The following is a 25,110-nucleotide window of genomic DNA, read 5'->3' as shown; positions in this document are numbered from 1 at the left end:
CTGTTCCTAGGTCGTCATTGAAAATAAGAATTTGTTCTTAACTGACTTGCCTAGTTAAATAAAGGTAAAAAAAAAAGAAAATAGGATTAGAGGCAGAGAATCCCAGTGGAGAGAGGGGAACCGGCCAGGCAGAGACAGCAAGGGTGGTTCATTGCTCCAGTGCCTTTCCGTTCACCTTCACACTCCTGGGCTAGACTACACTCAATCATAAGACCCACTGAAGAGATGAGTCTTCAATAAAGACTTAAAGGTTGAGACCAAGTCTGCATCTCTCACATGGGTAGGCAGACCATTCCATAAAAATAGAGCTCTATAGGAGCTGATTGCTTAGAAATTCTAGGGACTGACGTGATCTTCCTGTCCGGGTTGGCGCCCCCCTTTGGATTGTAGCCTACCTGTAGGTATGTACGGCAGGAAAGATAGGTAGGAGCAAGTCGGAAAGATAGGTAGGAGCAAGCCCATGTAATGCTTTGTAGGTTAGCAGTAAAACCTTGAAATCAGCCCTTGCCTTAACAGGAAGCCAGTGTAGGGAGGCTAGCACTGGAGTAATATGATCAACAAAAAAACTATTTCATTAGATTTTGAAAAGATACTAATCCAATATGCAGATTTTTTTTTGTAGTTTGCGTGGATTAATGTAAATTTTCCTTTCCCCATATGGAATTTGTTTTTTTTTTAGTAAATATTTACACCCCCGTTCAGTTGGTGGCGAAAACACACCTTTTGCGTGTAGTTCGCCATAAAACCCAAAGAAGAAGAAAAAAACTAAAGACGTCATCAACATGAGTCAACTTTCTGAGTGAGTCGACGTTGGATAAGATGCTTTATGCTCGCTAGCTAGCTTCAGTTTGGGTGTTAGCTTCAGTTTAGTTCGATATCTTTGTGTTTTTCACCAGCAATTAATAATTCGTTTTGTGGGTTTACTTGCGTCGATTTGGTCTTTAAATCGCAATGTAATTGCGCCAAAACCTGGTGTTGTTTTGTATCGCTAGCTGGCTAGGCTTGAAGTTACTAGCGTTGGCTAGCTGATGCCCACTCATCTGTGTGCAGGTGGCATTATCACTGAGATAGTCTTTGATTGACGTTAAACATCGTGAATATTATATTCGTAACCGTCTGTTACACCCATTCATGCGCTTTAGAATAATACTTTGGAAACATGTTTATGCCAAGAGCACTGAAAGTGAAGAGACCAACAGACAACACAAGTCAGGTGCTTAAGAAGAAGTGCAAGGTGAGCCAGGACGGAGAAAAGGAAGGCAATGATGGCACAGGTCAACCCCCCAACCCCAGCCTTCAGACTTCCACTACAGCTCCCTATGAGAGTGTAGAGACAGACATGAACACTGAGACACAGGTGAAGCCTGATTACCAGGACACACACCTTCCAACACTGGAGCAGGGTTGTCCTGTACGAGCACCAGAGGACCAACAGTCCTCAGAGTCTGAGTCCAGCACCGAGGAAAGCGAAGAAGAGGAGCCTGTAAAATCCTTCAGAAAGAGCCAGAGATGGCCCGAACCGGGGGAGCCCGTCTGCGTCATGTGTGCTCGCTTCGGGGAGTACATCTGCGACAGCACTGACAATGATGTGTGCAGCCTAGAGTGCAAGGCCAGTCACCTGGCTAAAATGGGCATGGGCACAGGGGAAGATGCCTTTAACCGTGATGACACAGGGGAGAAGAGGACTTCACAATGTGGACAGCCAGCCGTTGACAGAGCTGGCAATAGTGTTGAGGATGTATACAAGGACTATTCCTACGAGGAAGATGCATTTATCTCTGGGTTGACAGAGGAGCAAGTGCAGCGGGTAAAGCAGGAGCTGGGCATTGTGACAGAGGGCAGTGAGGTGGGCAGGCCCATCATAGAGTTTGAGCAATGTAACCTTCCCTCGACTCTTAGTGCCAACCTGAAGAAGGCAGGGTATGAGGCGCCCACCCCTGTTCAGATGCAGATGGTGCCTGTTGGCTTGGCTGGCAGGGATGTGATTGCCAGTGCTGACACAGGTTCTGGGAAGACGGTGGCCTTTCTGCTGCCAGTGGTAGTGTGTGCTTTGAAGGTACAGTGAAATACAGTTTTGTGGCTGGCTTGATTATTACACTGTATTATCACACTGAACTGAACTATGCTGGGTCTAAAAGTTTTCTTTTCACATTGACATTTTCAGCAACTATGGTGGATGCATAGCTACAGTTGAAGTGGGAAGTTTACATACACTTAGGTTGGAGTCATTAACTTGTTTTTCAACCATTCCACAAATTTCTTGTTAACAAACTATAGTTTTGGCAAGTCGGTTAGGACATCTACTTTGTGCATGACACAAGTCATTTTTCCAACAATTGTTTACAGACAGATTATTTCACTTATAATTCACTGTATCACAATTCCAGTGGGTCAGAAGTTTACATACGCTAAGGTGACTGTGCATTTAAACAGCTTGGAAAATTCCAGAAAATGATGTCATGGCTTTAAGCTTCTGTTAGGCTAATTGACATCAATTGGAGGTGTATCTGTGGATGTATTTCAAGGCCTACCTTCAAACTCAGTGCCTCTTTGCTTGACATCATGGGAAAATCTAAAGAAATCAGCCAAGACCTTAGAAAGAAATTGTAGACCTCCACAAGTCTGGTTCATCCTTGAGACCAATTTCCAAAAGCCTGAAGATACCACGTTCATCTGTACAAACAATAGTACGCAAGTATAAACACCATGGGACAACGTAGCCATCATACCGCTCAGGAAGGAGACGCGTTCTGTCTCCTAGAGATGAACGTACTTTGGTGCGAAAAGTGCAAATCAATCCCAGAACAACAGCAAAGCACCTTGTGAAGATGCTGGAGGAAACCTTTACAAAAGTATCTATATCCACAGTAAAACGAGTCCTATATCGACATAACCTGAAAGGCCGCTCAGCAAGGAAGAAGCCACTGCTCCAAAACCAGCATAAAAAAGCCAGACTACGGTTTGCAACTGCACATGGGGACAAAGATCGTACGTTTGGAGAAATGTCCTCTGGTCTGATGAAACAAAAACTGTTTGGTCATAGTGACCATTGTTATGTTTGGAGGAAAAAGGGGGAGGCTTGCAAGCCAAAGAACACCATCCCAACCGTGAAGCACGGGGGTGGCAGCATCATGTTGTGGGGGTGCTTTGCTGCATGAGGGACTGGTGCACTTCACAAAATAGATGGCATCATGAGGTAGGAAAATGATGTGGATTTATTGAAGCAACATCTCAAGACATCAGTCAGGAAGTTAAAGCTTGGTCGCAAATGGGTCTTCCAAATGGACAATGACCCCAAGCATACTTCCAAAGCTATGGCAAAATGGCTTAAGTACAACAAAGTCAAGGTATTGGAGTGGCCATCAAAGCCCTGACCTCAATCCCATAAATTTGTGGGCAGAACTGAAAAAGTGTGTGTGATCAAGGAGGCCTACAAACCTGACTCAGTTACAGCAGCTCTGTCAGGAGGAATGGGCCAAAATTCACCCAACTTATTGTGGGAAGCTTGTGGAAAACTACCTGAAATGTTTGACCCAAGTCAAACAATTTAAAGGCAATGCTATCAAACACATTGAGTGTATGTAAGCTTCTGACCCACTGGGAATGTGATGAAAGAAGGAAAAGCTGAAATAAATCCTTCTACTATTATTCTGACATTTCACATTCTTAAAATAAATTGGTGATCCTAACTGACCGAAGACAGAATTTTTACTAGGAGATAATGTCAGGAATTGTGTAAAACTGAGTTTAAATGTATTTGGCTAAGGTGTATGTAAACTTCCGACTTCAACTGTACCTAGTACAGCTTTGTACAGGCTCGGCTCGGTTGTAGTGTGAAAAGCTCCTTAGTGTTTATCTTTGATGATATCTTTTTGGTTTCATGGTTGTGAAAAATACTGGAATGATTTTTCTCACAATATTGAGTAACAAAGGAGGAACTTTTTAAAGTTGAACAAACCCCCCCCCCCCCCCCCCCCCCCCCCCCCCCCCCCCCCCCCCCCCCCCCCCCCCCCCCCCCCAAAAAAAGGCACATCAAGGTTTGTCAGAAAGGACTCTATAACAAATACTTCAGACAGTTTGCTGTATTTCAACCTCACTGTTGGCATCGTTTTCAGCAAAAAGTACCTCGGCTAAACTTTGAAAATCCAGCACAGCTGTTAACCCAGTTTTGAACCGGTCCCTCACTGGGTCTCCTTGAAGCAACAGCGATGAGTAATTCATATGCACAAGCCTGTTTTAGGTTCTATAGCTTAGCTACAATTTCAAATGATAGGCTATACTATGCAGATAGCCATGAGAAAGGAAGACTGCAGCCATTCAAAAACTGATGCAAATAGGCTTGTCTCAAGTCTGTGTAAAGTACAGTTACCACTTACCATAAGAAACATGAAGTTAATTTATACTGCTGTATGTGGGAAAAACAAGTAGTTCTAACCTTTAACCTTTAAGCATTTTACGTGGCTTTGCGTGATGTAATTCATTGGACTATATATTGGTCTGGTAGGAGCAGACTGTGGCATCCTGATAGTGTGATTATCACTTTTGGGCCTAGCTGCAAAGCAAGCTGGAAGTAGCAGAATTTCTCTCCCCAAAAATCTGCTGTAAAACTTTAACCCTACCCTTACAGAGCCTAACCCTTATGGAGCCTAACACTAGGGTGGTTTCCAGAAATGAAAACCTAAAAAGTGCGGAAGTTACCAGAATTCTGTTACCCTAAGACCAAAAAGCTATTTTTTGTTTATAAATATTGTCTTGATTCCTCCCCAATCAGAGGCTAGTGGAGGGTGGTCTCGGTGGTCCGGCGGCTCTCATCCTGACCCCCACCAGGGAGCTGGCCATCCAGATCGAGAGGCAGACCAAGGAGCTGGTGCTGGGCCTACCTAACATGAGGACTGGTCTGCTGGTGGGAGGTATGCCCCTGCCCCCGCAGCTCCATCGCCTCAAGAGCACCATCAAGGTACAACGGTACCTCAACGTTTCTCATGATGCTGTACAATTGTTACGTTAATGTTTCAAAGAGTGTACTGGACAATATTAAGTCAATGTTTACCAGACATTTTCTACAGTATGTCAATATTACATTCCCATAACCTTGCAATGAAGGCCCTCCTATAGCTTAGCTACAATTTAAAATGATAGGCTATACTATGCAGATAGCCATGAGAAAGGAAGACTACAGTCATTCAAAAACTGATGCAAATAGGCTTGTCTCAATTCTATCTATGTGCAAAGTACAGTTACCACTTGCCATAAGAAACATTAAGTTAATGTATTTAATTAATACAGTTTGTCTAACCAAACTGTTTGTTTTTCTCTTAATTGCCCTCTAGATAATAATTGCTACCCCAGGACGACTGCTGGAGATCCTGAAACAGAAGGCAGTGCAGCTGGATGGAGTGAGGGTTGTGGTGGTTGATGAGGTAAATATGCCTTCTCATAGCATTAATTAAGAACATATTGTGCAGTCATTTTGAAATGATTTAAAAGGCCCCTGCCCTGTTGTTTGACAAGGACTGTGCACATTAATCAACATTTCAGTATTCACATCGATGTAAATGTACCAGAGTTGGCAAAAGACCACATTTTTGTAGATTGACTTAAATTGAAATGGGATTGACCCACATCCCGTGTACCAGTAATACTATTTCGACATTGTTCAGCAGAATGAAAAATAATTTGTCCTCTTATGAGTGCAGGCAGACACCATGCTGAAGATGGGCTTTCAACAGCAGATCCTGAAGGTTCTAGAGAACATCCCGGAGGAGCACCAGACCCTGCTAACATCTGCCACCATCCCCAAGGGCACAGAGCAGCTGGCGGCCCGACTGACCCAGGACCCGGTACGTATCGCCATCGGGGACAGGAACCAGCCCTGCGCCGACATCCGCCAGATAGTGCTCTGGGTGGAGGAGCCCTCCAAGAAGAAGAAGCTCTTTGAGATTTTAAATGTAGGTGATTTTTTATTTTTTTTTAATAGCTTTTCTTCAGTGTACTGGGTTGTGTTCATTAGGCAGCAAACGGAAGAAAACAGACTGAAACAGGGAGTTTTCTGTTGTAAAATAATTGAAAATGTTACCCGTAGCGTGGCCTCATGAACACAACCCAGGTGTAAATGACATTTTAATGTTAATTTGGGAATTTTTATTACAGGTTACTGGCATTTTCTGTGTAGTGTCATAAAGCATATGGTCTCAGCAAGAAGTGTTATTAAAGACCTGCTCCGAAACTTTGGTAACTACTATGTATTTTTTAAACCTCCCGCTTTGGGCTGGATGTGTCAATGTGTAATCCCTAGTTTGAAAGCAACTGTTTTTCTTGAATCTGTGCTGTACCGTTTACCTTACGTTTTCCCCCACGTTGGCCAGCCCCCTAGCAAATAGAGTTCTAGCCAATGAGCTTCAGTCTCTCTGCATTTGAGTGACCGCTAGGCAAGATTCACACACAGCATAGTGAGACAGAGCAATGACGTGGTGCACATATCTGCATGTGATGTAGTACTCAGTTTTCTGCGACTACTTTTAGCTTGAGTGCTACTGGCTAAAAAATTATACGAAAGTACTGGAGAATCTCTTTTAACTCTGTCAAAAGTGGGAATTCCTGAAGACTCCCAGTGGACCATATTAAGACAGCAGTCGCTGCAGCCCTGCCCCCCCCCCCCTCCAGAGGAAATGGGTGGGCCCTCAGCCATGGCTTTGCTCCAGGAAACTGAGCAACGGTTCATGCCATCTATATAAGGTAGGGGGCGGGAAGAGGCTGTGCTTTCACAGACCCGTTGGAGAAATGGCATTAGATCTGCTTAGATCAATGTTACCATCCAGGGGGATGTTGACTTGTACTCCTATATTTGACCTGCAACCCACAGTCTATTTTCCAACAATTTAAATAGACTTGTTTTCTTCTATACTGAACAAAAATATAAACCCAATATGAGCTGAAATAAAAGATCCCAGAAAATGTTTATTGCGTACAAAAAGCTTCTCTAAAACTTTGTGCACAAATTTGTTTGTTTACTTCTCCTTTGCCAAGATCCACCTGACAGCTGTGGCATATGAAGAAGCTGATTAAACAGCATGGTCAATACACAGGTGCACCTTGTGCTGGGGACAATAAAAAGGCCACTCTAAAATGTGCACCACAGATGTCTCAAGTTTGGAGGGAGCGTGCAATTGGCATGCTGACTGCAGGAATGTCCATCAGAGCTGTTGCGGAGAATTTAACGGTTTGTCGAGATCGGTGTGGAAGAACTTGACCTCAGCACCATTGAACACCTTTGGGATGAATTGGAACGTCGACTGCCAGCCAGGCCTAATCGCCCAACATCAGTGCCCAACCTCACTAATGCTCTTGTGGCTGAATGGAAGCAAGTCTCCAGCAGCAATGTTCCAACATCTAGTGGAAAGCCTTCCCAGAAGAGTGGAGGCTGTTATAGCAGCAAAGAGGGGACCAACTCCATATTAATGCCCATGAATTTGGAATGAGATGTTCAATGTAATGTATTTCATCTATCATCATTACCTGTGTCTTTTGTTTTGCCCACCCAGGATGGAAAGCTGTACCAGCCTCCGGTGGTTGTGTTTGTGGACTGTAAACTTGGTGCGGACCTACTGTGTGAGGCCGTAAAGAAGATCATGGGCCTCAACGCGGTGGCCATCCACTCAGACAAGACCCAGTGGGATCGCAACCGCATCCTCAAGGTGAGGCCTGTGGCAGCCAGGTTTCTCTTTATTCATTAGCATCAAACGGAACATGACAGACTGGAACAAGGAAAGGGAGTGCCAGGACTTGTCCAATGAGAAACACTCATTTTCATTTACAGATTTAAAACATTAAGAAATGTCATTTACGTAGTACCCTCGAGGTGTATTCAGTGGAATTGTTCAAAGGGTTTCCCTGAATACTGTACCATACACACTAGATCCGACGGTGAGAGGAGGCCCCACTGATGCTCTCCCTTCGTTGAGACTGACAATCAGGGGCAGGCACCATTAGTCCAGTAACATAAAGAAAGTAAATGATTTACATGTATGCTCATTCATCTGTGCCTCACAAGTTATACAACAAATTATTTATTACCAGTGTGATCATATACCTACAATTTTATTTTTGTTTATATAATTTTAAAATGGTCTGAGAATAACATTGGCAGGGCATTTCAAGTATAGACAATATGCAGTGATACTGTATTAGGCCTATAGCTTACTGCACAAACCTCATGGTTACAGAACTGTTTTTCATAAGCTAATGTTGAATAAGTTTATGTCTGAGCGGTAGATCTCATTTTGACTCAGAAAGTGGTCTCGACTGAAAAGTTTGCTTACCACAGCACCAGGATCAGTTTAGCCTTTTTAAATATCATAATGAATTGGATTACATGGATAAGGGGGGGACCTGATCCTAGGTCAGTGCTCCTACTCTGAGATGCTTTATGAATACGTGCTAAGGTCTGGCTATTATGGCTCAAACAGAAAAGCTAGGCAAAGGCAGTGTACTTCTTCCATAAAGATTATTATACCGTTAAGCTGTTTTGTACCTCCTCCTCAGGGTCTGCTTGAAGGGGACTTTGAAGTGGTGGTCAGCACTGGCGTACTGGGCAGAGGGCTCGACCTGGTCAACGTCAAACTGGTGGTCAACTTTGACATGCCACCCAACATGGATGAGTATGTTCATCAGGTGGGTCAATTTGCTATTGTTGTCAATGGGATAAATCTGGTGTGCTTTTGTCATACGAAATCAATGTCTGAGACAATATCTTCTTGCATCTTGGAGGGAGCATCTGGCACAAATGTTTCTGTATTATCTACAAATGGATGAAAGTAAGTGTGTGTGTGGGGGGGGGGGGGGGGGCTACTCAGGTGACATTGCAAATGTTTCTGTCCGGTGTGACTTTTACACTCCTTCCTCTCAGGTGGGCAGAGCAGGCAGACTGGGTCACCGGGGCACGGCCATCACGTTTGTCAACAACGACAACAAACGTCTGTTCCTGGAGGTGGTGAACCGAGTGAAGCCCACAGGTTCCCAGCTTCCCCCCCAGCTTCTCAACTCCCCCCACCTCCATGAGCAGCAGAGGAGGGACAAACAGAAAGCCAAGCAAAGGGGGGAGGATGACATCATGGTCACCAAGAACAACCTCCTCGACATCATCCGGAAACACAACAGGAGCTCAAAGAGATAGACAGATGCACTTGTTATTATGCTACTTTGTGTTTGTGTGTATATCTGGGTAATTTGTAAAACATTTGAATACATTTATATGAACTTGATTGAGTTGTAATTTCGAGTTGACACTGTGTTTATATAATATATATATATAGTTGTGCATTGTGGAAATACTGCCATCTACCTGTCAAACACAGGCACTGCATTGTTTTGCTGTGGACGGTGACGTAATTTCTGTCTAGCCAATAGCAAGTCGCTGATAGGAGTTTGAAATGGCCGCGGCGCAGAAGCGATGTCAACAAACAATTGACTTCAATCTCCTGTCTTCAGGAGTAAGTAGGTAGCTGGCATATATTCAATGTCCAAATTATACTATTTTATTAAGTAAACTGATCGGATTATTATTCTCAGTTTTAAAGTGTTTTTTTTAGTTAGCTAAGCTAACGTCGCCAACCAACTAAACAAAAACATTGTTGAGTTGGCGAGCTAGCTAGTTCCTGTTTCATTAATGTCCGAATTATCCACTTGTAAATAAAACTAACGTTAACTTTTTGCAAGGGAAGATGTGCAATTTTAATAGCTATTTCTACAGATAACGTTAAACATGTTTTTTTTTTTTAAACCATATTTTTAAATCTCTACAGTGCCATGTCTTTATACTCGATACCAAAGAAAAAGCACACCGCTTTTTATGATAATGTCTTGACACCAAGGGACCCTGACGCGAAAACCCGAAAAGCTTCAAAGATCAGCGTTGAAAATGTAAAAAGTGACGATACGAGATCATTGGATAAAACCAAGGAGCTAAACACGACCTGTGTTATCTCTGGCCTGTCAAAAAGCAGAGGTCAGAAGAATGACATTCCGGTTCTTGGCCGACTCGCCCTTCAGAGGAGGAAAACGGGTGCTAACGGCGACAAAACGAGAAGTGAAAACACTATGGATATGACTCCGAATAGCACACCTGCATCTGAGAAAACACTGTCGTTGCAACGCAGAACCAGAACAGGTTCAATTGACAAAAGCGCAGGTAATGACATGAGCAAAGCAGAGGGCTCTAGACAACGCTGGGTCAGCGGTACCGACTCTAATCAGTCTAAAGGTCTCTCTGAATCAAACCCCCGAACGACAGGAAATGCAGGTGTATTACAGTCATTTAGTCTTAGGGACACCTCATCTAAAAGTCAATCGAGAGAAGCTGTTAACCTTTTATTAAACACCCCAACTAAAGGAGTTGAAAGGTTTCCGTCTAGATTTGCGCCAAAACAACCAGCAACCCCGGGTAAAGTAGACGTGACAAAACCAGAGGACCAGACCAAAACGTTTTCAACACCCACGAGAAAGACTCCTTTCGAGAAAATCACGGCAAAGAAGGATGCCTTTGAGAGGTTGGCTGGGAAAAAGGGCCAAAAAGTGGTGGCTGTAAAAACGACAAGCCTAGAGAGGCTAAAGAAGCACGCACAGGTGACCGTGGAGGCTGCAAAACCCGGTGCAACTCACCGTTCCAAGAAGTTTCCGCTCAGTAGTCAAGGAGCGAACGTGGCCTCGACGTTTCCGCCAACTCAGGTGAGAAAGAACTCAATCCATAGCGATGTAAGCGTGGCGAGGTCCTCTACTCCTGCACCAACATCCTATGTCTCCACCGAGCCTTTGGTCCGATCCAAACCGGATACCCTGAAGATGGAGAACAGTGCTGTGACAGTTGCGGTCCGGGTGAGGCCATTCAACACCAGGTAATTTTTTTTTTTTATATATATCTATTTGATTTAATTTGTTGTTCATTGAAATCGGATTCATTCAGCATTCATCCAGCTCTAACTAAACATCAGTTTGGCATACATATGGCCCCCTTCTTTAACTGCAACAAGAGTCATCATACTAATTTGCTTCTTTATCCATTAGGCCTAATCAGTGATGTAAAAAAAAAAAAAGACCCAATATTTGCCTTACATTTGCTTTCAGAGAGAAGACAGAGAAAGCATCACAGGTGATCTTCATGGATAACCAGGAGACTGTTGTTCAACATCCAGACACCAAGCAGAGGCACGCCTTCACATATGACTTCTCCTTCTGCTCCGTGGATAAAAGCGACCCTGGCTTTGCCAGCCAGCAGACGGTGTATGAAAAACTGGCCAAGCCTCTTCTGGAAAGGGCCTTTGAGGGGTTCAACACCTGCCTGTTTGCTTACGGCCAAACTGGGTCGGGGAAGTCCTACACGTACGTCTCACTCTGTTCTTTCTATCTCTCTTTTCTCTTCACACACACACACTAGCTGATTTTTGTGTTGTCACGAGTCTCCTTTTGAAGTTAGTAAGTAAACTGTTTCATCCAAATGTGTGAAATTGGACGTTGTTGCCCTATCGTTCTGCAGTATGATGGGTTTCGGGGAGGAGGCAGGGCTAACACCAAGGTTCTGCCAGGACCTCTTTTCTCGGCTGTCTCCAGTTGACAATCAGGTGTTTATTTTTCAAATTCATACCAAGATATACACTTTGTTGATTCTGTCCAGTTGTCATGTAAAGCATTTGTTTTTAGTTTATTTGCCATGTGCAATGACTACATTAGAAATCTTACTCAATCAAGCGCTCACAACAACTTGGCTGTTGTATAACAGGTCACATGTCATCTGGGGATGAGCTACTTCGAGGTGTACAATGAGAAAATCCATGACTTGCTCGTCATCAGGGATGAACAAAACCACAAGAGGTTGCCTGTGAGTAGGACAAAATGCCTAGATATACCCCATATGGACAATGGCTTTCAAAACCTATGACATTTTCATTAAACAGGTCTATTAATTAATGTGTTCTGTGCTGATTTTCAAAGCCATTCTACTAAATGATCTTAGTAATGACAATGCTCTCTGTGTTTCTAGCTGAGGGTGAGGGAACATCCAGTCGACGGGCCTTATGTTGCTGAGCTGTCCACGTGAGCAAACCTTTGGTTTCCATGAATGTCTTGTCAGATGTAATGATGGCTTGCTAGTCTTAAGGATTCACTCAGTGACTGTATGTTTTCTTCAGGAATGTGGTGAGCTCCTATGAAGACATCCAGGTAAGGTGCTTTACAGACATGGTTTCTGAACACTGATTACCACTTTTTGAACACTTAGTAAAGTGATGAATTCCCACTCTTTCCTCTTCCTGTTTCCAGGGTTGGCTGGAGCTTGGGAACAAGCAGCGAGCCACTGCAGCCACAGGCATGAACGACAAGAGCTCCCGATCCCACTCTGTCTTCACCCTGGTTATGACCCAGACCAAGGTGAACCTCGCCGGCCCTCTGTCTTTGTGTGTGTTTTAGCGTCACTGTCCAGTGCATCTCTACAATCTACCTCTAGGGAGTATATAGCATGTTTCTGTTTGAATACACACATTTCATTTGTGTGTGTGTGTGTGTGTGTGTGTAGACTGAGTTTGTGGAGGGGGAAGAACACGACCACAGGATCACCAGTAGGATCAACCTGGTGGACTTGGCCGGCAGCGAGCGCTGCTCCTCAGCCCAGACCAGCGGTGACCGCCTCGTGGTGAGCACACTGTGTTTCCACTGCTTGTTTTTTTTACTCATCCACATTTTCAATGGTCATAGACACCGTGTCCCAAGTCTGTCCTTACCTACTACTTACTGAAATGGACCATAGTGTGTACTAATCTTACTGTGTACTATTTAGAACATACTGTTTAGTAAATATGTATGCAGAAAGCAACCGATAAACATACTAGGTTTACCCGCAGAAACAACCGATATCAGCATACTAGGTTTACCCGCAGAAAGCAACCGATAAACATACTAGGTTTACCTGCAGAAAGCAACCGATAAACATACTAGGTTTACCCGCAGCAAGCAACCGATAAACATACTAGGTTTACCCGCAGAAAGCAACCGATAAACATACTAGGTTTACCCGCAGAAAGCAACCGATAAACATACTAGGTTTACCCGCAGAAAGCAACCGATAAACATACTAGGTTTACCTGCAGAAAGCAACCGATAAACATACTAGGTTTACCCGCAGAAAGCAACCGATAAACATACTAGGTTTACCCGCAGAAAGCAACCGATAAACATACTAGGTTTACCCGTAGAAAGCAACCGATAAACATACTAGGTTTACCCGCAGAAAGCAACCGATAAACATACTAGGTTTACCTGCAGAAAGCAACCGATAAACATACTAGGTTTACCTGCAGAAAGCAACCGATAAACATACTAGGTTTACCCGCAGAAAGCAACCGATAAACATACTAGGTTTACCCGCAGAAAGCAACCGATAAACATACTAGGTTTACCTGCAGAAAGCAACCGATAAACATACTAGGTTTACCCGCAGAAAGCAACCGATAAACATACTAGGTTTACCTGCAGAAAGCAACCGATAAACATACTAGGTTTACCTGTAGAAAGCAACCGATAAACATACTAGGTTTACCTGCAGAAAGCAACCGATAAACATACTAGGTTTACCCGCAGAAAGCAACCGATAAACATACTAGGTTTACCCGCCGAAAGCAACCGATAAACATACTAGGTTTACCTGCAGAAAGCAACCGATAAACATACTAGGTTTACCCGCAGAAAGCAACCGATAAACATACTAGGTTTACCCGTAGAAAGCAACCGATAAACATACTAGGTTTACCTGCAGAAAGCAACCGATAAACATACTAGGTTTACCCGCAGAAAGCAACCGATAAACATACTAGGTTTACCCGCAGAAAGCAACCGATAAACATACTAGGTTTACCTGCAGAAAGCAACCGATAAACATACTAGGTTTACCCGCAGAAAGCAACCGATAAACATACTAGGTTTACCTGTAGAAAGCAACCGATAAACATACTAGGTTTACCTGCAGAAAGCAACCGATAAACATACTAGGTTTACCCGCAGAAAGCAACCGATAAACATACTAGGTTTACCCGCAGAAAGCAACCGATAAACATACTAGGTTTACCCGCAGAAAGCAACCGATAAACATACTAGGTTTACCCGTAGAAAGCAACCGATAAACATACTAGGTTTACCTGCAGAAAGCAACCGATAAACATACTAGGTTTACCTGTAGAAAGCAACCGATAAACATACTAGGTTTACCCGTAGAAAGCAACCGATAAACATACTAGGTTTACCCGTAGAAAGCAACCGATAAACATACTAGGTTTACCTGCAGAAAGCAACCGATAAACATACTAGGTTTACCTGTAGAAAGCAACCGATAAACATACTAGGTTTACCTGCAGAAAGCAACCGATAAACATACTAGGTTTACCTGCAGAAAGCAACCGATAAACATACTAGGTTTACCTGCAGAAAGCAACCGATAAACATACTAGGTTTACCTGTAGAAAGCAACCGATAAACATACTAGGTTTACCTGTAGAAAGCAACCGATAAACATACTAGGTTTACCTGCAGAAAGCAACCGATAAACATACTAGGTTTACCTGTAGAAAGCAACCGATAAACATACTAGGTTTACCTGCAGAAAGCAACCGATAAACATACTAGGTTTACCCGTAGAAAGCAACCGATAAACATACTAGGTTTACCTGCAGAAAGCAACCGATAAACATACTAGGTTTACCTGTAGAAAGCAACCGATAAACATACTAGGTTTACCTGCAGAAAGCAACCGATAAACATACTAGGTTTACCTGCAGAAAGCAACCGATAAACATACTAGGTTTACCTGCAGAAAGCAACCGATAAACATACTAGGTTTACCTGCAGAAAGCAACCGATAAACATACTAGGTTTACCCGCAGAAAGCAACCGATAAACATACTAGGTTTACCTGTAGAAAGCAACCGATAAACATACTAGGTTTACCCGCAGAAAGCAACCGATAAACATACTAGGTTAACCTGTAGAAAGCAACCGATAAACATACTAGGTTTACCTGCAGAAAGCAACCGATAAACATACTAGGTTTACCTGCAGAAAGCAACCGATAAACATACTAGGTTTACCCGTAGAAAGCAACCGATAAACATACTAGGTTTACCCGTAGAAAGCAACCGATAAACATACTAGGTTTACCCGCAGAAAGCAACCGATAAACATACTAGGTTTACCTGCAGAAAGCAACCGATAAACGTACTAGGTTTACCTGCAGAAAGCAACCGATAAACGTACTAGGTTTACCCGTAGAAAGCAACCGATAAACATACTAGGTTTACCTGCAGAAAGCAACCGATAAACATACTAGGTTTACCTGCAGAAAGCAACCGATAAACATACTAGGTTTACCCGCAGAAAGCAACCGATAAACATACTAGGTTTACCCGCAGAAAGCAACCGATAAACATACTAGGTTTACCTGTAGAAAGCAACCGATAAACATACTAGGTTTACCTGCAGAAAGCAACCGATAAACATACTAGGTTTACCCGTAGAAAGCAACCGATAAACATACTAGGTTTACCCGCAGAAAGCAACCGATAAACATACTAGGTTTACCCGTAGAAAGCAACCGATAAACATACTAGGTTTACCCGCAGAAAGCAACCGATAAACATACTAGGTTTACCCGCAGAAAGCAACCGATAAACATACTAGGTTTACCTGCAGAAAGCAACCGATAAACATACTAGGTTAACCTGCAGAAAGCAACCGATAAACATACTAGGTTTACCCGCAGAAAGCAACCGATAAACATACTAGGTTTACCTGTAGAAAGCAACCGATAAACATACTAGGTTTACCCGCAGAAAGCAACCGATAAACATACTAGGTTAACCTGTAGAAAGCAACCGATAAACATACTAGGTTTACCCGCAGAAAGCAACCGATAAACATACTAGGTTTACCTGCAGAAAGCAACCGATAAACATACTAGGTTAACCTGTAGAAAGCAACCGATAAACATACTAGGTTTACCTGTAGAAAGCAACCGATAAACATACTAGGTTTACCCGCAGAAAGCAACCGATAAACATACTAGGTTTACCCGCAGAAAGCAACCGATAAACATACTAGGTTTACCCGCAGAAAGCAACCGATAAACATACTAGGTTTACCCGCAGAAAGCAACCGATAAACATACTAGGTTTACCCGCAGAAAGCAACCGATAAACATACTAGGTTTACCCGCAGAAAGCAACCGATAAACATACTAGGTTTACCTGCAGAAAGCAACCGATAAACATACTAGGTTTACCTGCAGAAAGCAACCGATAAACATACTAGGTTTACCCGCAGAAAGCAACCGATAAACATACTAGGTTTACCCGCAGAAAGCAACCGATAAACATACTAGGTTTACCCGCAGAAAGCAACCGATAAACATACTAGGTTTACCTGCAGAAAGCAACCGATAAACATACTAGGTTTACCCGCAGAAAGCAACCGATAAACATACTAGGTTTACCTGTAGAAAGCAACCGATAAACATACTAGGTTTACCTGCAGAAAGCAACCGATAAACATACTAGGTTTACCCGCAGAAACAACCGATAAACATACTAGGTTTACCTGCAGAAAGCAACCGATAAACATACTAGGTTTACCCGCAGAAGCAACCGATAAACATACTAGGTTTACCCGTAGAAAGCAACCGATAAACATGCTAGGTTAACCTGTAGAAAGCAACCGATAAACATACTAGGTTTACCCGCAGAAAGCAACCGATAAACATACTAGGTTTACCTGTAGAAAGCAACCGATAAACATACTAGGTTTACCCGCAGAAAGCAACCGATAAACATACTAGGTTTACCCGCAGAAAGCAACCGATAAACATACTAGGTTTACCCGCAGAAAGCAACCGATAAACATACTAGGTTTACCCGCAGAAAGCAACCGATAAACATACTAGGTTTACCCGCAGAAAGCAACCGATAAACATACTAGGTTTACCTGCAGAAAGCAACCGATATCAGCATACTAGGTTTACCCGCAGAAAGCAACCGATAAACATACTAGGTTTACCTGCAGAAAGCAACCGATAAACATACTAGGTTTACCTGTAGAAAGCAACCGATAAACATACTAGGTTTACCCGCAGAAAGCAACCGATAAACATACTAGGTTTGCCTGCAGAAAGCAACCGATATCAGCATACTAGGTTTACCCGCAGAAAGCAACCGATAAACATACTAGGTTTACCCGTAGAAAGCAACCGATAAACATACTAGGTTTACCCGCAGAAAGCAACCGATAAACATACTAGGTTTGCCTGCAGAAAGCAACCGATATCAGCATACTAGGTTTACCCGCAGAAAGCAACCGATAAACATACTAGGTTTACCCGTAGAAAGCAACCGATAAACATACTAGGTTTACCCGCAGAAAGCAACCGATAAACATACTAGGTTTGCCTGCAGAAAGCAACCGATATCAGCATACTAGGTTTACCCGCAGAAAGCAACCGATAAACATACTAGGTTTACCCGTAGAAAGCAACCGATAAACATACTAGGTTTACCCGCAGAAAGCAACCGATAAACATACTAGGTTTACCCGCAGAAAGCAACCGATAAACATACTAGGTTTACCTGTAGAAAGCAACCGATAAACATACTAGGTTTACCCGCAGAAAGCAACCGATAAACATACTAGGTTTACCTGTAGAAAGCAACCGATATCAGCATACTAGGTTTACCCGCAGAAAGCAACCGATAAACATACTAGGTTTACCCGTAGAAAGCAACCGATAAACATACTAGGTTTACCCGCAGAAAGCAACCGATAAACATACTAGGTTTACCCGCAGAAAGCAACCGATAAACATACTAGGTTTGCGCGTAATGAGAAAGCGTTGGCTTGTGTGGAATTGCGTCGTTTCCTGCCATTTGTTCATTTTGGTACAGAATATTAACTGTTGTCACACACCTGGGCTGTTGTCACACACACACCTGGGCTGTTGTCACACACACACCTGGGCTGTTGTCACACACACACCTGGGCTGTTGTCACACACACACCTGGGCTGTTGTCACACACACACCTGGGCTGTTGTCACACACACACCTGGGCTGTTGTCACACACACACCTGGGCTGTTGTCTCTCACACACCTGGGCTGTTGTCACACACACACCTGGGCTGTTGTCACACACACACCTGGGCTGTTGTCACACACACACCTGGGCTGTTGTCACACACACACCTGGGCTGTTGTCACACACACACCTGGGCTGTTGTCACACACACACCTGGGCTGTTGTCACACACACACCTGGGCTGTTGTCACACACACACCTGGGCTGTTGTCACACACACACCTGGGCTGTTGTCACACACACACCTGGGCTGTTGTCACACACACACCTGGGCTGTTGTCACACACACACCTGGGCTGTTGTCACACACACACCTGGGCTGTTGTCTCACACACACCTGGGCTGTTGTCTCACACACACCTGGGCTGTTGTCTCACACACACCTGGGCTGTTGTCTCACACACACCTGGGCTGTTGTCTCACACACACCTGGGTCTAAAAAGACTCTTCCTCAGTAGTGTACAGCCAGTTGTACTAGATGGGAAAATCCACAATCAAATTTTATTGGTCACATACACATGGTTAGCAGATGCTAATGTGAGTGTAGTGAAATGCTTGTGCTTCTAGTTCCGACCATGCAGTAATATCTAACAAGTAATCTAACAATTCCCCAACAACTACCTAATACACACCTAAAAGGGATGAATGAGAATATGTACATGTAAGTATATGGATGAGCGATGGCCGAGCAGCATAGGCAAGGTGCAATAGATGGTATAAAATTACAGTATATACATGTGATATGAGTAGTGTAAGATATGTAAACATTATTGAAAGTGGCATTGTTTAGTGGCCAGTGATTGACGTCTCCATGTAGGCAGCAGCCTCTCTATGTTAGTGATGGCTGTTTAACAGTCTGATGGCCTTGAGATAGAAGCTGTTTTTCAGTCTCTCGGTCTCAGCTTTGATGCACCTGTACTGACCTCGCCTTCTGGATGATAGCGGTGTGAACAGGCAGTGGCTCGGGTGGTTGTTGTCTTTGATCTTTTTGGCCTTCCTGTGACACCGGGTGCTGAAAGGTGTCATGGAGGGCAGGTAGTTTGCCCCCCGGTGATGCGTTGTGCATCCTATTCCCCTGTCTGTATCCTAGGAAGGTGCTAGCATCAACAAGTCCCTGCTGAGCCTGGGGAAGGTGATCTCTGCCCTGTCAGAGCAGGCCCAGACTAGGAGGAAGGTCTTTACCCCCTATAGGGAGGCTGTGCTCACATGGTGAGTAAAAGATAAATAAATGCCTCTTATACAGACACGGGATGGGCTCCATTCCATTATAATATAGTCAGTTGAGAGATTGGATTGAAATGGAATGGACCCCAACCCTGCCATACTACAGTATCATCAAGCCTGTGAAAGAGTGATTCTGTGGGAAAGTCAACCTGAGAATCCACAAATAGTCATTGTTGTATAGATGCGGAGGGGGGGGTGTGTGACTGGGAAAAGCACCGCCCCACATAAAAAATATAGGAAAAGTTTTTGTTAAACATGCACCTAATATCAGATCATCTTGCAACTCTCTGTGAAGCTACATTTCATCCAGGTTTCATATAACATTGCGAGAGAGGTTTGTGAAGTAAGTCATTTTGTCGAGAGCTTTGCGAGAATAACGTTTGCATCTCCACCGTGTCCGAATACCCTTTTCTGTCGCCTTGTTGTCCAGGCTGCTGAAGGAGAGCCTGGGCGGAAACTCCAAGACAGCCATGATCGCCACCCTGAGTCCGGCGGGCAGCAACGTGGAGGAGAGCCTGAGCACGCTGCGGTATGCCAAGCAGGCCCGCATGATCATCAACGTGGCCAAGGTCAACGAGGACACCAACGCTAAGCTCATCAGAGGTCAGCCCCTCATCCCTCGCCCTTCCATGCCGCCACCAATCTCTCTCTCTTTTTCTCATCCATCCATCCATCACCAGGTTCAATTAAGTAGTCCCGGCTCTAACCTTGCCTTCGGGCCATATTCATACACTGTCACATCATGCCGGGGCCATCTCAACTGTCATGAAGGTATTATTCAAAGGAAATTGCTACGCCACATTTCCTGTTTTTTGGCGCTAGGGGGAGCTCTTGCAAAGGCTTTATTTTACACGGGAAGGGGAAACGGTGCAGAGATTGTGACCATCTACCTTTTTATGGTTTAGTACCATATTTTCTGTATTAAAAAGAGGAGGTATAGGAGGACGGGCTTATTGTAATTGCTTGAATGGAATAAATGGAACTGTATCAAACGTATGGGAACCATGTTTCACTCCGTTGTATTTATTCCAGTCATTACAATGAGCACGTCCTCCTATAGCTCCTCCCACCAGCCTCCACTGGTATCAAAAAGGTAGGTTACTGTTTGACAGTCATACATGTGATGTAACAAAAGCTCATACAAAATGGCACCTAACTTTTTTTGTTTTAGCAGAAATTTAACAATGTAATTTGTTTGGGTCTTCGTCACTAGAGCTGAAAGCTGAGGTAGAGAAGTTACGGGCGGCTCAGATGAGCTCTCAGGGCATCGAGCCAGAGAAGATGCACCTCTTCCAGCAGGAGATCTTGGCTCTGAAGAGCCAGCTAACGCAGCAGGAGAGGGAGATGACCGAGGCCCACAGGTGACAACCATAAAACCTGCACACATCTTGTCCCAGAGAGGCTCTGTGAGCTATGTAGCAAAAAAATACTACAACTGTTTTTAGTTCAACTTGAATCTGATTCCTTCTCCTCTTGTCAGAGCGTGGAGAGAGAAGCTGGAGCAGGCAGAGAAACACAAACGTGAGGAAACCGAAGAATTACAGGTCAGCTTATAACCTAGCTACAAGTGACCTTTTATCTTCATAATCAGTGTTTCACTCTACTGTATCGACCTACCTTCCACATTCCTTTGGCACATTTCAGAAAATCATTTCACCTCCTTTTTTCCATCTGCTTCCCTCTCTTCTCCCCATCAGAAAGCGGGCGTCACGTTTGCGGTGGACAACCGACTGCCCAACTTGGTGAACCTGAACGAGGACCCACAGCTGTCAGAGATGCTGTTATACATGATTAAGGAGGGACAGACCGAGGTCGGCCAGCACAAGTCAGAGTCCCCCCACGACATCCAGCTGTCTGGGGCCCTTATCGCCGACCGCCACTGGTGAGGGGAACCGACCCACCACCACTCTGGTTTTAGTGGGCAAAAACCATAACCTCGTTTAGCCTTCTAATGAGTCCTGGCTGTCTCACTTGTTGCTGCTTTTTTAAAACATTCATACAGGAAACTCCCCCCATTCCAGTGCTCTTTTGTCATTCTTACATGTTTCAGTTTTGTTATGAATTCACTAACATTGTCCTTTTCAGTGTCATTTCCAACGTAAACGGTGAAGTCAGCATCACCCCCATGGAAAACGCCAAGACCTTTGTCAACGGGAACCTGGTCTCTGACACCACTGTCCTGTGTCATGTACGTATTGGCTTGTGTCATGTACGTATTGGCTTGTCATGTACGTATTGGCTTGTGTCATGTACGCATTGGCTTGTGTCATGTACATATTGGCTTGTGTCATGTACATATTGGCTTGTGTCATGTACATATTGGCTTGTGTCATGTACGTATTGGCTTGTGTCATGTACGTATTGGCTTTTGGCTTGTGTCATGTACGTATTGGCTTTTGGCTTGTGTCATGTACGTATTGGCTTTTGGCTTGTGTCATGTACGTATTGGCTTTTGGCTTGTGTCATGTACGTATTGGCTTTTGGCTTGTGTCATGTACGTATTGGCTTTTGGCTTGTGTCATGTACGTATTGGCTTTTGGCTTGTGTCGTGTACGTTTTGGCTTGTGTCGTGTACGTATTGGCTTTTGGCTTGTGTCGTGTACGTATTGGCTTGTGTCGTGTACGTATTGGCTTGTGTCGTGTACGTATTGGCTTGTGTCGTGTACGTATTGGCTTGTGTCGTGTACGTATTGGCTTGTGTCGTGTACGTATTGGCTTTTGGCTTGTGTCGTGTACGTATTGGCTTTTGGCTTGTGTCGTGTACGTATTGGCTTTTGGCTTGTGTCATGTACGTATTGGCTTTTGGCTTGTGTCGTGTACGTATTGGCTTTTGGCTTGTGTCGTGTACGTATTGGCTTGTGTCGTGTACGTATTGGCTTGTGTCGTGTACGTATTGGCTTGTGTCGTGTACGTATTGGCTTGTGTCGTGTACATATTGGCTTGTGTCGTGTACGTATTGGCTTGTGTCGTGTACGTATTGTGTCCTCGCGTCGTTGTACGTATTGTGTACATATGAAATTAATAATAAAAACGCACAGTATTAGAAACCTGACTGAGATCGTGTTTTGGGGGTCTTTCTCTTGGTGGTTTCCAGGGCGACAGGGTGATCCTGGGCGGAGACCACTACTTCCGCTTCAACCACCCGGCAGAGGTGCAGTCTGGGAAACGCGTGTCGTGCTGGACGGGAGCGGGCGATGGCCAGAAGGACTTTGAGTTTGCCAAAAACGAGCTGCTCTCCGCTCAAAGAGCACAGTGAGTTGATCACAAGATTCGGAAATGATTTGATACGATTCCTATCACACGTCAATGTGATTTAACTGAGAGTCCCATTTGTACTCTGTGGAAAGATGTGTGGATGCTCACTTTAGTAATGTGTGATACTGGGAAGAAAAAAAAACGGCACTCATTCTGAAACTCGTTAATGCATCTAGGCGTCCATTTTGTTTCCATGTAGACTGGAAGAGGAGATCGAGGAGGCGCGTCTGAAGGCCAAAGAGGAGATGATGCAGGGTATCCTGGTGGCCAAAGAGATGGCCCAGGAGGAGCTGTCGGACCAGAAGGCTCGTTATGAGAACAGGATCAAAGCCCTGGAGAGAGAACTGGTATGTCAACTATGGCTTTACCGACATAATGTGTGAATTGAAAACACTGACAAATCTAGGGCGATGACTTCATGTTCACATCAGACCTTGTTTTTGTTTTTTTTACTGTACAATAGTGTCTTCTCTGTCTGTGAAGGGAGTCATTTGGTGTTATGGTGTTATGTCAGGGTTAACTGTATTGTATAACGACTAGCTAAATCAGACTCATCGTAAAAATATTTAAAGTATATCATTTGTCAGGGTTCTAGAATGTTTTCCGCTAACTTTTTCAGTTGATTGCACCAGCACATGGTTTGGTCGCTCCCAAATGTTCTGACATGCATGGAGATAATGACCTGACCTCTGTCCCTTAATGAACCGACATTCCATACAGAACTAGGCTACAAATGTTGTAGGCATAGTCATTGGCTTTAACATTTTGCAGGCATAGTCATTGGCTTTAACAATTTGCAGGCATAGTCATTCGTTGTAATATTTTGGCGTGACATCCCCTGCATTTAGTTCTTTCACTCACCGACAACGGTGCTTTCCGTCCCTCAGGAGGAGGAGAGCGAGAGGAAGCGGCATTGGGAGATGGACCAGCAGCAGGTAGCCTCCAAGATGGAGGAGCTGCAGTCGGCCAAGGTGGAGCTGGAGCAGGAGGTGGACACGCACAGGACACGTCTCCGCCTCCATATGGAAGCCCAGGCCACACGGCGGGCCATGGACGACCACGGCGTCCGGCAGGCCAAGGTGGTGGAGGCCCTCGAGGCAGAGAAGAGGAAGATCGGCAAAGACCTCGAGGAGATGCAGAGGAAACTGGCGCTGAAAGGAAGCCGGACTCCAAAAAACGGTAAACCATTGTTAGGGACTTTCATCTTCTGGGTCGTATTCATGAGAAAACGGTCTGAAATGAGGAGGGACTACCTGAACTTGTCCAATAAGAAACTAGTTTTCGTTGCAAAGCATTTTCCGTTGCAACAGCGTGCACTAATGAATACAGTGGGGCAAAAAAGTATTTAGTCAGCCACCAATTGTGCAAGTTCTCCCACTTAAAAAGATGAGAGAGGCCTGTAATTTTCATCATAGGTACACGTCAACTATGACAGACAAAATGAGAAAAAAAATCCAGAAAATCACATTGTAGGATTTTTAATGAATTTATTTGCAAATTATGGTGGAAAATAAGTATTATACAAACCAGGTGTGAAGTGTATGAATCAGAGATTACATGTTATTACAATAATAGGAGAGGCATAACTTATTGTGGTAGCTAACAAATCACATTTTATACCTCAAATGATTTGGAAACAACGTGTGGAATAGCAATGAAATGCTTACTTACAGGCCCATCTGCAGTTGTGAGGCCAGTAGGACGCAATGCCAAATTCTCTAAAACGATGTTGGAGAGGTGACTTATGGTAGAGAAATGAACATTCAATTTTCTGGCAACAGCTCTGGAGATTCCTGCAGTCAGCATGCCAATTGCACACTCCCTCAACTTGAGACATCTGTGTCATTGTGTTGTGTGACAAAACTGCACATTTTAAAGTGGCCTTTTATTGTCCCCAGCACAAAGTACACCTGTATAATGATCATGCTGTTTAATCAGCTTCTTGATATGCCACACCTGTTAGGTGGATGGATTTCCTTGGCAAAGGAGAAATGCTCACTAACAGGGATGTAAAATAATTTGTGCACAAAATTTGAGAGAAGCTTTTTTGTGTGTAAGGAACATTTTCTGGGATCTTTTTATTTCAGCTCATGAAAACATGGGACCAACACTTTACATGTTGCGTTTTATATTTTCCTTCAGTATAATAGATAACTTGGCTATGTACAGGGAGAACCAGTACCGAGTCGATGTGCAGGGGTACGAGATCATTGAGGTAACATTGTGTTGTGATTTAGTGTTTCCATTGCATCACACAATGGTTTTGGTCACCAGAACTGTAACTATCTGTTTTCTCAGTCCCTCCTCGGTGGGATGCCATGAAGTTGTCTCTGATGATCGAGGAGGCCAACAAGATCAGTGACAAACTCAAGAAGAATACAGTTTTCAGCAGGTATGAGCGAAGGTTATCTTCATCTTTACATCCCGTTGGATATGAAATACTCTTTCACACAAACCTGGTGGCCAACTACAAGAAA

The 25,110-nt window shown here is 44.0% G+C and overlaps 2 protein-coding genes across 3 annotated transcripts in view; both read left to right on the top strand.

Moving 5' to 3' along the window:
- Positions 1-776: 776 nt before the first annotated feature.
- LOC115151490 (DEAD (Asp-Glu-Ala-Asp) box polypeptide 59) lies at positions 777-9,260 on the top strand. Its single transcript, XM_029695465.1, has 7 exons — positions 777-2,056; positions 4,772-4,957; positions 5,331-5,420; positions 5,697-5,948; positions 7,542-7,694; positions 8,542-8,670; positions 8,906-9,260. The coding sequence occupies exons 1-7, from the start codon at positions 1,160-1,162 to the stop codon at positions 9,170-9,172; spliced, it is 1,974 nt and encodes a 657-aa protein (XP_029551325.1). The 5' UTR covers positions 777-1,159; the 3' UTR covers positions 9,173-9,260.
- Positions 9,261-9,324: 64 nt separating this feature from the next.
- The window catches only part of LOC115151489 (kinesin-like protein KIF14), a 30,000-nt gene continuing 14,214 nt past the window's right edge, over positions 9,325-25,110 (top strand). For both annotated transcript variants that reach the window (XM_029695464.1, XM_029695463.1), the window contains exons 1-19: positions 9,325-9,496; positions 9,801-10,889; positions 11,119-11,373; positions 11,528-11,612; positions 11,771-11,869; positions 12,032-12,084; positions 12,180-12,210; positions 12,310-12,417; positions 12,563-12,679; positions 19,245-19,363; positions 19,809-19,981; positions 20,592-20,739; positions 20,859-20,922; positions 21,076-21,260; positions 21,464-21,566; positions 22,473-22,630; positions 22,833-22,980; positions 23,521-23,812; positions 24,932-25,025. In XM_029695464.1, the coding sequence (XP_029551324.1) occupies positions 9,429-9,496; positions 9,801-10,889; positions 11,119-11,373; positions 11,528-11,612; positions 11,771-11,869; positions 12,032-12,084; positions 12,180-12,210; positions 12,310-12,417; positions 12,563-12,679; positions 19,245-19,363; positions 19,809-19,981; positions 20,592-20,739; positions 20,859-20,922; positions 21,076-21,260; positions 21,464-21,566; positions 22,473-22,630; positions 22,833-22,980; positions 23,521-23,812; positions 24,932-25,025 (3,389 nt within the window). In that variant the 5' untranslated portion in view covers positions 9,325-9,428. The remainder of the gene's footprint in view (positions 9,497-9,800; positions 10,890-11,118; positions 11,374-11,527; positions 11,613-11,770; positions 11,870-12,031; positions 12,085-12,179; positions 12,211-12,309; positions 12,418-12,562; positions 12,680-19,244; positions 19,364-19,808; positions 19,982-20,591; positions 20,740-20,858; positions 20,923-21,075; positions 21,261-21,463; positions 21,567-22,472; positions 22,631-22,832; positions 22,981-23,520; positions 23,813-24,931; positions 25,026-25,110) is intronic.

The sequence above is a fragment of the Salmo trutta genome, chromosome 17 (assembly GCF_901001165.1).
Source record: "Salmo trutta chromosome 17, fSalTru1.1, whole genome shotgun sequence".
Taxonomy (NCBI): Eukaryota; Metazoa; Chordata; class Actinopteri; order Salmoniformes; family Salmonidae; genus Salmo; species Salmo trutta.
Note: the sequence above shows the minus strand (reverse complement) of the source record. Positions and strands in the feature narration are given on the sequence as shown.

What these genes read in the sequence shown, in the direction of transcription:
- LOC115151490 (XM_029695465.1), top strand. Translation starts at nt 1,160, where the DNA reads ATGTTTATGCCAAGAGCACTGAAAGTGAAGAGACCAACAGACAACACA. An exon ending in TGGTAGTGTGTGCTTTGAAG is followed by an intron (nt 2,057 to 4,771) that starts GTACAGTGAAAT and finishes CTCCCCAATCAG; the next exon opens with AGGCTAGTGGAGGGTGGTCT. An exon ending in TGGATGAGTATGTTCATCAG is followed by an intron (nt 8,671 to 8,905) that starts GTGGGTCAATTT and finishes CCTTCCTCTCAG; the next exon opens with GTGGGCAGAGCAGGCAGACT.